General features: G+C 37.8%; 1 protein-coding gene across 10 annotated transcripts in view; it reads right to left on the minus strand.

Moving 5' to 3' along the window:
* Window positions 1–15,010, minus strand: part of RFX3 (regulatory factor X3) — a 166,804-nt gene that overhangs the window by 105,735 nt on the left and 46,059 nt on the right. For 5 of the 10 annotated variants that reach the window (XM_072151751.1, XM_072151726.1, XM_072151736.1 and 2 more), the window contains one exon: window positions 916–1,057. The exons of 2 other annotated variants lie outside the window; for them this stretch is intronic. In XM_072151751.1, coding sequence (XP_072007852.1) covers window positions 916–1,057 — 142 coding nt within the window. Of the gene's footprint in view, window positions 1–915; window positions 1,058–15,010 lie in introns of those variants that run through there. 3 more of the 10 variants (XM_072151743.1, XM_072151780.1, XM_072151787.1) reach the window with 3 other exon arrangements.

Consider the following 15,010-nt stretch of genomic DNA (forward strand, 5'->3'; position numbering starts at 1 on the left):
TGTCTAATCCTCTTTTGTAATACATTTTTGGAGTTTTATATTTATCATGCTGGAAATGCTCTTGAGGATTTTTGCTTGCATTGATACCTGGACACAGCCCAGTATCTGTGCTGAGGTATACCTACTACTCATATACTTCTCTACAATTGCGTTAAGCTGGTATCATCCTTTTTCCCAATACAGGCAGTCCCCTACTTAAGAACACCCGACTTACAGACGACCCCTAGTAACAAACGGACCTCTGGATGTTGGCAATTTACTGTACTTTAGCCTTATGCTAGAATAAATAGCTATAACAATTATCACAGGTGTCTGCAATAAAGCTTTATTGTTACTCCTGGTTCTTACGACAATCCAACAGTTTTAAGATCCAATAATGGCTGTGGTTACAATTATAAAATATACAGTTCAAACTTACATACAAATTCAACTTAATAACAAACCTACAGAACCTATCTTGTACGTAGCCCGGGGATTGCCTGCATTATCGAGACAATGTATTCTATTGAATAAGTTATTATGCCAGCAAATCTTGGTTACGTAAAGGTATGTAAATTATTACTTAATGGGGCAGATTTATTAAGCTGCCTAAAAGTAAGAATGTGCTTAGTTGCCCATGGCAACCAATTACAGCTCAGCTTTCATTTTATCAGTGCTCATGAATATTTTAAAAGGGGAACTGTTATTGGTTGCCATGGACAACTAAGCACGTTATTACTCTTAGGCAGCTTGATAAATCAGCCCAAATGTGCATAAAATCTATACCTTTTAATAACGATAATAATCTGGAAATGATTTCTCAGAAGTAAATACGATCACCGTAATAGACAACTACCTAATCAAATTTAAACATCTTTTCCTATAGGCCTGAAAATATAATTACTAATGGTAAAATATAACCAGCAAACCACTTACTCCCCACTTCACATCCTTCCAACCCCTTCCTCAAAATGAACATGTCACCTCCATGCTGAATCCAGTTTCTGTGTGTCTCAATGGCATGGTCTTGGCATGCTCCTGCTGCTGTAACGTCATCTAGATTGTTTTTCAGCCGCATCTAAAAGTGCCAGAGTTGTATGGGAGAGGAGTCACTAACAGTATCCCGCAAACACACCACACAAAAAATAAAATGTAGCAATTACAACAGCAAGAGCAATTCTACACACAAGTAACATTGAAATAGTTCATATACTTACACAGCTTGCACTTTTTGACTAACCATTACAATAAGTACGTACTGGAGGCTTATGATGAAAAGCCACCATGGAAGTCAATCGAACAGTGGAAGTCAAATCTAATGTAGGACAAGGCAATTCCCAGGTGTCAAAGTTTCTTAAAAATTACTACTGAGTTTTTTAAAGTTGTGCTCCATTTATGTCAATGACACTTTCTGGCTAATACAAAAAAAAAAATTAAACAATCTACCTTATGCCAGGAGCTAACTGGTTCTTAAAGTCTTCATTTTTGCACCTACTATCTACTATTTAATGAATGTGGCAGGTACATTAAAGGGGAAAATTACGTATTTTTCAAGCAAAGTTCTCTGTTAATTATGTTTTTTTTAGAAAATTCACAATCTATATTTTGCATAAAGAATTACATTTTGCAAGCTTCAGGTAGCAGTTGCGCTAGCTTACCGCTTATACTTGATTTTGAAACACAAAAACATTGGAAGGTTTTCTAGACATGCTCACTACAAGTAATAGACAAGCTGTGACATCATCTATTGTCATTGGCAAATACAATGATGGTGTTTTCTATAGAGGTCTTATCTTCTATTGTAAACATTTATGTCTTGTCTGTGATGAGAACTATATGACTGCATCAAATAAGACCCCTACTGAATAAGCAATTGATGGTTTATTACAGAGCCAAGAGTGGGGTGAAGCGTTCAGCTTATATTGCGTTTTGAAATGCAATACACCTAGAATGGGGAGGTGTTTGTGCCAAGCGCATGTTTGTTTCCACTGAAACGCAAGCGATTGGAAACCAGCACATGTTTTGCATGTAAACAATGCAAAATGTGTGGTGTTTAGTCTTGTCTTAGTCTTATGAAGTAAAGCCTCCTTTAAAAAATAATAATTGTCAAACATCAAAAAAAAAAAAAAAAACCTAATGAAAAAAAAATAGCCTAATCAATGTACCTAATCTATTGTGCCTTTAAAATGCCTTATTGTTTCATTTAATATGACTTCCTGAGCCTTGGTGGCCATGACCCAACTTAGTCATAAACATTTCTTACTCTTCTTACTCCACTTACTAAGAGTATAATTTATCACTATAATTGGAGGAAAGATGTGAAGAGCACAGATGGTTATTTTTAACCACTTAACTCGTGTACCTACCTGTCAAATTGAACTACCGAGCAGACTATAATTTGGAGCACATACACACAGTTTCAGCATCATACTACTTTGCTTTAGATGACAAAGTTGGACACATGTAAGCATACAGACTTCCATTTCTGAAAGCCGAAAAGTCTTTAGCTCCACTAAATGGACAGTATATATAATCACACGGAGAACGCAACGCTTTCTTTTCTCTTTAATGTGATCATCATCCGCTGTACTCAAGTATTCCTTGATTTGTAACTTGATTAAAGTAATTGGTAAATTTAGGTTAAGACTGCGGTCTGTCCAACACTTTCTGTTTTGGTAAATGAAACTCAGTTCATGTTTCACTATCAATTTGTGTTAAATAGCAAGAAGGATATGACAAATGTCTCTCTCACCCTAAAGTAGCTGTCCCCAACTATGCCACAGCTAAAGAATTGGAATGAAAAAATATCCAATACTGTACTTAACTGTAACCCGCAAGAGTCCTATCCTCTGCTCTCTCACTGCTTTGTGCATGAGTGTAGCTATGATGGAGGGGGTGTGAATACAGTAATGACTGCACACCATTTTACATCCACCTGAAGGCAACGGGCAGTTCTGCTGCTAGGAAGTCATGTGACCCACTGCTATTTACAAGTACCATATGGGTGACCTTACTAGGATCCTGTACTTACCCCAGTAAATTTCTGTGTTAGTGGCCATCCCCTTTAAAAAAAAAAAAAAAATCACAATTTGGGGATTCTGGGCCATTAAATTTTTTTTGTTTATTTTATCCTTTCGTGTGTCTGAACATACCCCCTCCCCCCGCCTCCGTAGTATTACAGTAAAGAATGCCAAATATCATAGTTTTCCGTAGAATCAACATAGAAAAAAAGAAATATATATTTATTTTTTTTCCCAACGGTTGCCAAGCAGTAAAGGGAAAAAACTATTTATAAAACTATGCCCATTGCGAGAATGTACAGCGTTTGCTCAATGTGGATTATTTTATTCCTTTTGGAATGTAGCATTTCTGTGCCTGTGATAGAAAGTAATGCTACTTCATGGAAATAACCAACAAACAAAAGCCAACAAACAACAAAAATCTTTTCAGTTTAAAAAAAAAACATTATTAGTAGAAGCAGAAGCGGTCTGTTCATTCATTTCCCATACAACGCTACCATGTACCTCCATTTTTAATATAAACAATAGCAAGAATGCGGCTTTATTCTCTGCTGCCACAGTAAATCACAGAAATAATTAGCTCATTGCTCCTGACAACAAGAGGCTCACTTACTCTCCATCATCCAAGGAAAGGTAATAGGTCAGCCAGCTAAAAGCGGCTAGATAGATTTAAACATATTAGCCTAGTTACCATCAATACTTGCCATCTTTTCGCTTGAAATAATTAAAAAACTGGTTCCTACAATTCAGGGTGAGCGTGTTAACATTCATTGAATGGCAGCAATTCCCAGCAAACATTATAACACTTTTAGCCTTCATTTTTATCACATAATCATGGCTAAATTATGTAGCAGAAAAGTTATTTTTTTTCTACTGTTAAAAGTCCAAATTTTTAAGTATTTTCTAATTAGATTTTCTAAACTGTAATTAACCAATTACTGCAATTTTTTTTCATTGTTATAACGAATACATTGAAGGGGTTGTCCGCTTTAACCTGGCAGGAAGTGTTTAATTCTCAAACAAAGCTACCACAGGGGAAATGAGGGATTAGAGTTCTAATTAAAGAGGACCTGTCACTTCTCCTAACATGTCTGTTTGGTAAATACCTGAATATAACAATTCCTGGGCATCTTTTTTAATATCCCTGCGTTGTGGAGCTCTTCTGCATTTTCTCTTAGAAATATATGAAAACACCGACACCTTAGTGTTACCGATAGTATATTATACAATAATAGTAGAATACAATCAGTGCTGGTAGATTCATACCTCTTGGATAAGGAAAATGGTAACGCCTGGTTGGCAATTTATGAACAAATTCCTATGTTAGAAAAGGGGAAAGGTGGGGAAGCTGAAAAAAGAAAATGCTGCAGAACTATTTGTGCATTAGTTGGTCTCTACTCCGGATAAAAAAAACTGAAGCTCCACCTCATTTAAAATAATTCAATACTCCAAGCAGTATACTTCTAAAAAGATATATTAAAGGTAGATTGGTAATAAAAAAAAGGGGACTTGGGGGAAACAAGGGGCATCCATCAACAGAATAAGCAATACAGAACCCTATAGATATGTTGGGGATAGCTTTTGCAGTGCTCATAATTAACAAAGGGAGTAGCTCCTTTACCTGGCTCTCCAAAGGGGAACCCCTATCTAAGAGGCAGCCTGTCCCTCTATGCTGTGTACAGCCCTAGAGCTGTCCCCTCTATTGTATGCAGCGTGATTCTGGCTACCAGTGGTAGTGGATGCCAGTGGTATTTTACTGCTATGATTTGGGAACGAAGAAAAGAAGTGGTACCTGTGTATTATGGGAAAATGGCATGTTACCTAGAGTTTCTGCTGTTTCTCTAAATCCAACCCTTCTTACAAATAGTGTAATGAATTTTTGTAGCTCTTATGCTTCTTTGAACAGAAGAATTGTGTTATAAGCATAAAAAGTTTTCCAATCCCCCCAATGCCCACTTCTGTTTCTCACAGGACAATTTGTTTCAGATCTTGAAATGTGTGTATTGGCAAGGCTAATAACATTCTGTTTTATTTTAGATTACACTTTTCCAAACAGATAAAATTACATTTTCTGGATATCCCTTGTAGTGGTTCTTGTTCTAGCGGCCATATTAGTTCTAAACGTGCCACATCTCACGTATTACTATCTGACAGCGTAAGAGCGAGCATTACATACTGTTTGATAGAACATGACAAGGATTCCTTAGACCTCTGTCACTAATGGAAAAAAATTGAAAAATTTAATTAGTCCACACCACCTGTACCAAAGTTATAGTTAATTGACCTAATAGTAGGAGTAGAAGAGAAGGTGCTAATTATACTATGCTACCAATGACAGGAAATGTGTTAATTAGCCAGTGTCTAGAACTAGAAGTTTTAATAAGACTATCACTAAACGAGGAGTGGGTTAGTTGTATTTTACCCAAAGGTAACATATATTGGAGTTTGTAGCTGAATAGCACATACTCTAAAATCTATTAACTGTAACAACTAATAAAGCATGAAGATAAGCATCATGCCTGAAGAATTGGTATAAAGGAAGACAACTATGCATATCCAATCAGATCTAAAAGTCAAGTTCAAGCCAAGCCAAAGAACCTTTTTTAAAAATGACCTAAAAACAGGATGTGGCTTTGCCAAGTCATAAAATGCACAAAATATATGGTGTACATACATGTGCCACTATTTATAACTGCACAATACTGTTGTAAAGTAACCACTCAAGAGGTTGAACACATTTGTGAGAAGACGTAAAGAGGCACCATATCCATCAGCAAGATTTCAAAATATTCATCCTAGGCTTACTTTCACTTGTTTTAATCCCCCATGTACCACAGTAGTTCTAGCTCTACTCTCAGAGCATTTTTGTATATTTGCCTATTGATTTCATTATATTTTGCTACAATCTGGTGAATTCCAGGAGAACAATCATGTGGTATTAGAGGCAGAAGTGCTGCTATTATCATGCAGACTGAGAGCAGGTAAAATAATGTTCCATAGTTTTTGTTCCCAGAATGCTACATTAATTCTAGCATACAATCATTTGCTATTATGGGGAAGGCCATAAATAGGTGAACAGTGGGCATTTGCTATTATCTAGCGATATTTATGTGGTGTCTATATTTCCAGCTTATGGATGAAAACAAAAACAACTAAAATTACACAACGGAATACAGTTTCAGAAATGCTGTTGTGTTAATCTACATAAATAGCATAAATGGTATCAACTACAAAAAGAAAACTGTGGAATTGTATATTATAATGATTATTTTATTGATACAATGCAATTCCATGGAAATTAATCTTTATGCAAAAAAAAAAAAAAAATTCTTAATAATAGACAAGTTGAAAAGCAGTGACACCAGTGACATGCATTGTGACACAGGGGTTTCTTTTATTTCCCAACATCAGAAGTGAAAGAGGTGGGAAGACATGTCTGATTAGTAGTGGGTAACATATCATAGTAATAGGCAATATACAGAAAAATGATCTGTACAATCCCAATAAACACCTTAATGTTCCTCCTCAGTAACCCTTTAGCAGCTAAATGATACAAATAGGTCAAAAGGTAATTCCTGGAACATGCCGACAAGCGTTTTGTTCAAAACAGCCCAGGAGCACACAACGTTGTAATCCTTACTTTCCACCTTTTATAGATCCGTCCCTACCTCAAAATACATTGTAGTCATCATTCTTCTTTCCGGACTCAAAAAAAAGGGCAAGACTATAAGAGAAAGATGTTGATTTCTCACTAGTGCCATTTTCTGTTATCGACGGTTTTGATTTTTGGAAGGAGCAGAAAGGTTTCTGTCCGGAAGGTTTCATAAATTATTTTTTATATTTGTGTACTGGGTGTGTGGTTTGGTGTAAATAAACATTCAAAAAACTTAACTGGGCAACGTGTGTTCCTAGTTTGCTCTGCATTTATAACAGCATCGCGACACAATTGTGTCACAACAGTATGAAGCAAAGTGCATCCAAAAAAATATAGGTGCAACTGTGTGGACAACCTGAAAACTGACCAAATTTCCGGGAGAGCGTACAACAAATGAGGCAGTTAGCACAACTTTAAAAACACTTGGTGTCAAAATATGATGCAAAGATTTACATTGTTAAAACAAAAAATTTTTCCATTTGGTCTACCTCGTGATCATATTTAAGGGGATAAGTCATTTGGAGTGCACAGTGAAAGCCATGAAAACTGTTTTTTTGTCAATTTCAGTAGAATTTTTTACCAGCTTCCCAGTACAAGGATCAGAGTACAATATGATGCAAACAAATAATACACCAAATTCCTTATATTTCTCTTTAAATGCAATAATAAAAATATGGCTTTTGAAATGCGGGATTTAAAAAAACAGTAGAAGAAGAAAAGTAGAAGAAAGTGGTAACTAAATTAAAATATATAAAAAAATATACTATATATGTATATATAAGTTTACTTACACTGTGACACTATACAATGTCACAAACGCTAATAATTGTTTTGAATCAGTTTTATTCAGTGATACATTATAGTGTTCTTATTTATCCCATTCTGCTTTTGTATTAGTCAAGTAGTGTAGAGGCCCCCATACGAAGCAGAACACATTCAGCCAAGAGACTGATTACTGATTTATATTTGGGGTTGTCCTGACAGTAACCTGATAGATGACGCTGAAGAATAAACTGTAATTACACAAGCCAAGATACTGCTATGAGTGTCTAGTGTTGGCTTATTGTTTTTTATGTACACATATACGTGTATGAGGAAAGTAAGAGGTCATGCTCAATTGGCCAATATCTATTGAAGGTGTATGTCTGTGCTTAGAAATGGGCAGAGGATAAACTGGCCATCACTTAAATGTATTATATTGGTCCCACCAGGGTGTGTTCTTAATGCACAACCATAGAAACTGATGGATTGGCATAACAGCTTTGAAAATAAAATGACAGAATATTTTAGTGAAGGCTGTTTGTAAACATTCCTATTTTTATATTTAATACACTAAATCAATTGAAAATATAATTTTCTACCAATATTTGCTAGAAAGAATATATTGACAATATAGAATAGTATAATCTATCATTTCTAATGGTGAACAACTACAAAATACAGAATAGTATCATGTTATCTTTTGTAACTTCTAGGCTTTTAGCAATGTGGATTATAGAAATAGCAACTTATGTCAGAGAATATTAGCCTTAAAAAAAAAAAAGAAATCAGAAGCATTACATGTGCGTCTCTTTAAAAGCAACAGGTTTTATGCAAGAGTTTTGCAGTCAGGAGACTGACAAAAAGCCCCTAAAGGGTAATTATATTCTACACTGACGTAGCTTCTTTTATTCTCACCACAAGGAGCCGTGTCAAATACAACTTAATGACCTCCCCACAGAACGTGAGGGAAAGGCGCTTTCTGCCGACCATAATTGAATGACTTTCCCTTGATTTAAAAGAAATTCAGGTGCCAGCTTGGCAAACAGCATTAGATATCTAAAGCTAGCAGAAATATATTTGTGAATCAAATGTGCTTGATTTTTACCAACCTGATTCTTTTATCTTTATAAAACGTCAGTCATTATTATAGTCAATAAGTTACACACCCCATTTACATATATACAAATTAATTGAGATGTCAAATTCTATAAAATGATGCTTGCAGAAAATCTTACTTCATTTTCTTGCCACTTGTATCCAAGTGCTGTCAATAGTGTTACTACATCATTATGGTGGGGGGCAGATTGAACTGCAATGGTAAATGAAGAAGAATTCTCTGCAGCTAACCAGCAAAGAGCAGCAATGTCAAACTCATTTTCACCCAGGGTCACATCAGCCTTATGGTTGATTGTAATAGTGAGACTGTACAAATGTATCAGCTGCTTAACAGTCCGGCAAGCTTTTATACAGTTATAGACTCTGAGGCCAGCTGGATGCAATGCATATTATGCATGGAATTTTGTGCAGAAAATCAGCCATGTAATACAGTACAATTGCTGGTGAAAGGGATTAAAGGGATATTACCATAAAGACAAGATCCTTAATCATACCCAGGATAACAAAATAACACATTCTCTAAAAATACAGCATTTCACACATATACTCCCAACTTGTCTCAATCAGTCCTGGTGTATACAATTTTGGTTGTCCCTGGATACGACTGTAAATCTTCTGAATATGTTTGGATTCTTCTCATGAATAGCTTCTGTTGACTGCACACTGCAGTGCTCTCTGTCTTCTGCCCCTCTCCTCCTGCATTACAAGACCAGCTAAGACACAGGCACTTCCTGCCGGCAAGCAGCATCGTGCAGAGGCTTACTCTACAATCCACAGACAATATAAGGGTTTTTTTTAGCAGAGCTGACTGCATGGTTTTTTCATTAGATGAGAGAGCACAGCTGACTTTGTGTTTTATTGATTAGGCGAGTTAGCAGGGCTGAGAGTGTCAATGGCCCACATTTATCAATGTGTGACAGATTCTATGGGGGATATTTATCATACGCTGGCGCTATGTGTCAGATACTAGTGAATGTTCAGAAGTGTAGATAAACCTGTACCCTGATAATCTAAGCACATTATCATGGGATCATGAAGTATCTGCTTGGAGAGTGACTGATCATCACTGAGTGATAGGAGCTAAAACTGCAGTAAAACTGAGTAAAATTGTAAAGTAATGGTGTTAAAAATGATCTTTATTGTGTAAATATCACTAGTGGATAAAAATTTGACCACTTGCTTTCAGGGGCAAATCCCTTTAGTGGTGTATATTTTTTGTGATGGAAAGTAACATGCTGTGCATATTTTCTCATCCACAAGTTTTCTGCAACTTATTCAATCTGTTTTAAGTCAATTATGACAACAATAAAGTAAATTTGTTTGCTCTTTTTTGACAATGGTTTTCAACACAGTTTTCCTGGATGAAGATCCACACTGTGTGCACATGTGGCAGAGACATTCTCCTCTCCATAAATGCATCTCCCATGGCTGTAAGATTCTCCTCTCTACTAAGTACTGTATGAGCTTCAGTAAAGAGCCAGCACAGACTGTTGTGGTGCTGAAACCTGAATCAAGTTTTTATATGCAGTGAATAATGAGGTTATATAAAGATGAAGTGGTTGGCCACATTCAGCCCACGGCTTTGTGTTTGCCAATTGTGACCTACAAAATGGATTTATACATATTCCATGTACATGTTATAATAAAAAATAAGATTATAATCTGCAGCATAAGGGGTTGTTCAGGATCAATAATAATTGATATAATGAAAATAATGAAATAATGGCCTTGGATGGTTTAAAAAACAAAAGAACGAATATTGTCCTTGGCTCCGCTCCAGCGTGGCACCTCCTTTTACGTACTGCCACTGCTGGTAACGTCACATCACCAGTGTGCAACCGCTGGAGTCAATTGCAAACCATATATGCAGACTGTGTGCATGTTGACAACACAATTTCAGTGCTAATCCTCTGTATACCAACCGGAGGCGGCAGTGGTGGGAGGTACCATGCTGGACTGGAGTTCATTGGCCACCAATAATGGAAAAGTATAAAGTTGTGGGTTAGCCACAGACAACTCTACTACATACCATTAATGCAAGCCATCATGACGTCGCAGATCTCATTTTATATATTATATTTCAAAGAAATCTTTCATGTTAATTATGGGCAACTTTATTCCATACAAATGCATTTGAGCAGTGCCCTCTTCCCCAAAAAAGTGTGCATTTTTTGTATTTTGTATAAAAGTATTTTTTTTCTAGGACCTAGTTTGGGAACTGTCAAAATTTCAGACAATTTTTTGGAGAACAGTTTAGAACAGCATAGTTTTAATTTTAAAATCTAACGCTATGGAGATGGAGCAGAGAGGAGCAGCGCTGGAGTTCACTGCTTTGAAAAGACATCTGTTCATGTGTATCACAACGTATCTTATAAATAGATCTAATTAACTACACACTGCACATTCTTATGTCAATAGTAACACAAATCACCGGTTTATTTCCTGTCAAATCTTCATAAAGTATATGCTACTGCAAAGAAAATATAAGGCGTACCAAACATAAGAGAATGGAATTGCCTTGTGCAAAGTGGAGTCTATTATTATTCAGAATTTCTAAAATATTAACAACAATGACCATTGTTAAACACTATAGTGACAGGAACTACATTAGAGGAGATACATATGTGGAGGGACTGGGTCATTAGCAGAACAGGGTCAAAACTCCAAAGAGTGCCACTGTTATTTGCAATATGAAGAATGCCAATCAGGCTTGGACTGGTCCACAAGTGAATCCACTATTGGGTCCCTGAGCTTAGTGGGCCCCCTAAGCTCACAGATCGAGGACAGGCTAAGAAAAAAGCCAAAGGCCAGGCAGCAGGTTACTGACACGAGTATCTAAAACCAAGGCAAGGGCTAGAAAGCAAGGTAAGGGTCAGCTATGTTTTGGGAATTTGCTAATGGATATCAGGTTAATATATGCATGTAGCTGCACAGGAGTGGGCCCCATAAAAAGATTTTACTGATGGACCCTATTCTATCACTAAGGCCAGAGTTGGGTGAAGTATGAGGAAGGCCAGTGGTAGGTACAGTCTCAGAAGGGGGACACATAAGGCAAGTATATGTCATTCAGAGGGTATAATGAAGTGGGTATCTTTTCTTAGAAAACGAGAATGACAATGATATCAGGATTTGATACCAACAGTAGAAGCCCAATTCTTGATATGTGATAGGAACAGAGACATCAACCGTTAACCCCCACTGGACACTCCAGGCATTACACCTTTATAACCTAGTGGTAAACAATGCCATTATGCATTTCACGGCCGCACCCACGATCCCTGCGACGCGGCCGGACTCACCTCTCCAACGCTCCTGCTTCCCGACTATGCCGCATGCTTGCTGCCCGACTAGGCCGTGCGCGTCCCTGCTCACTTGGGCGCGTACGCGCCAGCTCTCATACCCTTAAAGGGCCAGCGTCCTCCTGATTGGCGTTGGCTAATCCGGCTCACCCTTATATTCCGGCGCTGCCTCGTCGGATCTTCAGCATTGCTTCAACTTTGTTCCTGGAAGAGAAAGCCCTGAGAAACGTCCATGGTTTCCGTACCAAGCTTCCCTAAGCTGTTCCAGAAGAGGCGTTAGATAGTCTCCAGTGTTCCCAGACGCTCTTGTGTCCTGTGTCTCCAGCATTCACTGATGCACCTATGTCCTGTGTCTCCAGCATTTCCAGAAGCTCCTGTGTCCTGTGTTGCAGCGCTCAGACTGTGTCCTACACCCCCTGCTTCCCTGGCTGCCACTGCGGGCCTAGTCGCACCCGTGGAACGACCTGGTGGCAAATCGCCAAAGCAAGACCATCCAGCTTGGTGGCGGGCTATGGTGAAGACCAGGTGCCACTTAGACTCCGGTCTTGGGTGCCGGCATCTCCCGCTGTGTTTCAGAGGTCCACAGACACCTCCTTCCAGAATCTTCCCAAAGAGACTCTAGTCCTGTGTATGTGTACCGTTACAATGCAGTCTTAAATTAATAAAAAATTAACAATGTCAAACTGTATGCTTATCAAAAAGTTTTAAAATACCATCATAAATTTTAGGCATCATGCAACCCTATTCAAAGCTATATATGAATATACACCAGAATGTTCAATGTAACCTGTCTCCTTAAATGAATGATTAAGAAATATTTTAATCCAAGACATATCTTACTGTGCCCCCTAGACTGATTGCAAATGTAGGAGGATATGTGGACAATTAGCCACCTATACTCAGGTACCTTTTAGAAAATATATTAGACACTACAAGGAGATAAATCAGCATAATCCTGCAAAAGATTTATAGAGCCCATACAGTTATTGCAGTGCTATAAACCGTTGAAACCATGCACCAGTTCACCAGCTATGTTCTACTGTAATTCAAAAAGAACTTGCTACTTTGTTACGTTCAGCATGGTCACTTTCCGATATTCAGCCGATTATGGTTGCTATGCAACAGGAAAAGTATACAAAGCTTGCAAAACAATTACAGTCTATTAAACCTAGGCCAACCTTCTCCACGGGCAAGTAGAAAAGTCTCGTCTTTGTAAAACTCTATCACTTTAATAAGGAAAAAAAAAAGCCTTTCGTGCTCATGTGCTCAACACAGAAAGCTTTAGAATGAATATGTATGAGCATCTGCTACAAGGAAAGTAGAAAAATAAGTAGACTCCAACCATGCCAGCACGCTCAATAAATAGATTTAACTTCCATATTGGAAACATTTATCTTATTAATGTGATCAAGTATGTTGTTAAAATGTTTTGTTTTTGAAAACTTATTTGAAGAGACAATGCATATTACCAAAAATGAGCCAAAAAGAGAAGCACCCTCAAAAAACACAATACAGATACACCTTTTGGGGGAGGAGGGGGGGTTCTTCTTCTCTTTTTGGTTCATTTTTGGTAATATGCATTGTCTTTTCAAATAAGTTTTGTCAAAGGCTCCCCTCCACTAGGAAGCCCTTGCATCTTTGAAAATTTGACAAAATCTCTGATTTGCAACACAAAATTAAAGTGACACTTTCTGTTACAGCACAGGATTTAGGGTGCAAAATACCAATGGACAAGTATGGTGAAATACTAGGTGTGTCAAGTTTTGTATAAGGCTAGGATCACAACCTATTTTTTGTATATGCCAGGAAAGCTCTCTATGTATACGTTGAAATTTTCTGGCAGACAGGGGCATTCTTTTATGTTGTATACTATGGAAAGCACTGGACGGAAAAAAACACAAAGCTATGTTTTATCATTCTGCTCCCTCCTGCTGAGCGTTATATGCTAAGTGGTGTTCATTGGGGGCAAGAGGGGACAGATGCAACGTATTGCATCCCTCCATTGGCCTCCACTGAGCGTACATTGTAAGAGGTGTTGTCACTGTCCATATTGTCCTGTTCCTCCATCCTGAAAGTGGTAAGAGGACTGTCTTCTGACGATGTTTACTCCTCTTAACTCGTTCAGAAGGGAGAAACTGTACAGTTATACCACTATATGCACATATAGTGAGATACGTCCCAGCTCTCCATTGAAAGGAGATGACAGGAATCTGTCTAACATATCCTTGCAACAGATTTAAAAATTAGATGTGAATAAAGACTAATAGCTACAATGTACACAGAATTACTACACAAGGAATTATGCTCAGTACAGAATACCAACTACTAAAACAGCACCAATATCAAAATGAAAATAAGCTGCCAGCAGTATATTGGTCAAGATGCAGCATCAGTTTTCTCTGTAGGATGCAAATGTTACAGTAAAAAGTTGCAGAGTTGTATACCAGGGTCGGCTCCAGGTTTCAGTGGGTCTCTTTGCAGGGAACTTATGTGGTGGCATTTCAAATTAAGAAAATAAAACAGTCTCCTTTTGCCTAAAATATTCATACCAAAGAGCCCCCCCCCCCTGGTTATTTTATATAAAGCCCCCATCACTCCCTATGATTATATATAGCCACTCTCACTCCTTTGAATTCCTTATGTACAGCCTTAAGTGTCGAGGCCCCCAGCAGCCTCTGTACCGTGCCCAGTGCTGGGTCAGCCCTGCTTGCTACTAGATTTAGTCTTGCAGCATTGCTTAGCCACCTACTGTATATGAATGTAGGGGCTCAGTTATTTGCTGTCTGGACGCCCCCTAGTTACCCAGGACTCTTACCTTTTTGGGATGAGCTGGAAATCTGCCTAAAATGGTCCAAAACCTTCAATAAATGTGGCGCACATCATTTCAGGTGCAAATTACTCCAGTTTTCTGGTGTAGACAGATTGATCCATCTCCCCCAATGTCCAAAATTTTGGAAATCCACTGACTTTGCGTAAAGGCTATCTATGTCTTTTGCAATCAATCTTGTTAGATGTTCCAGTGCATTGCAAATGAAAAATGAATCAACTTCGCAAATTAAAAGTTAAGTTAATTAATAATGCCTAACTACATCTTCTACACAAATGTACATGTTTCCATGGCCACAGGTTAAGAACAAATCCTGTGTACACTGACCATGCAGTCATCCATCTGTCCCTAA

Source organism: Engystomops pustulosus, chromosome 1 (assembly GCF_040894005.1).
Source record: "Engystomops pustulosus chromosome 1, aEngPut4.maternal, whole genome shotgun sequence".
Lineage (NCBI taxonomy): Eukaryota > Metazoa > Chordata > Amphibia > Anura > Leptodactylidae > Engystomops > Engystomops pustulosus.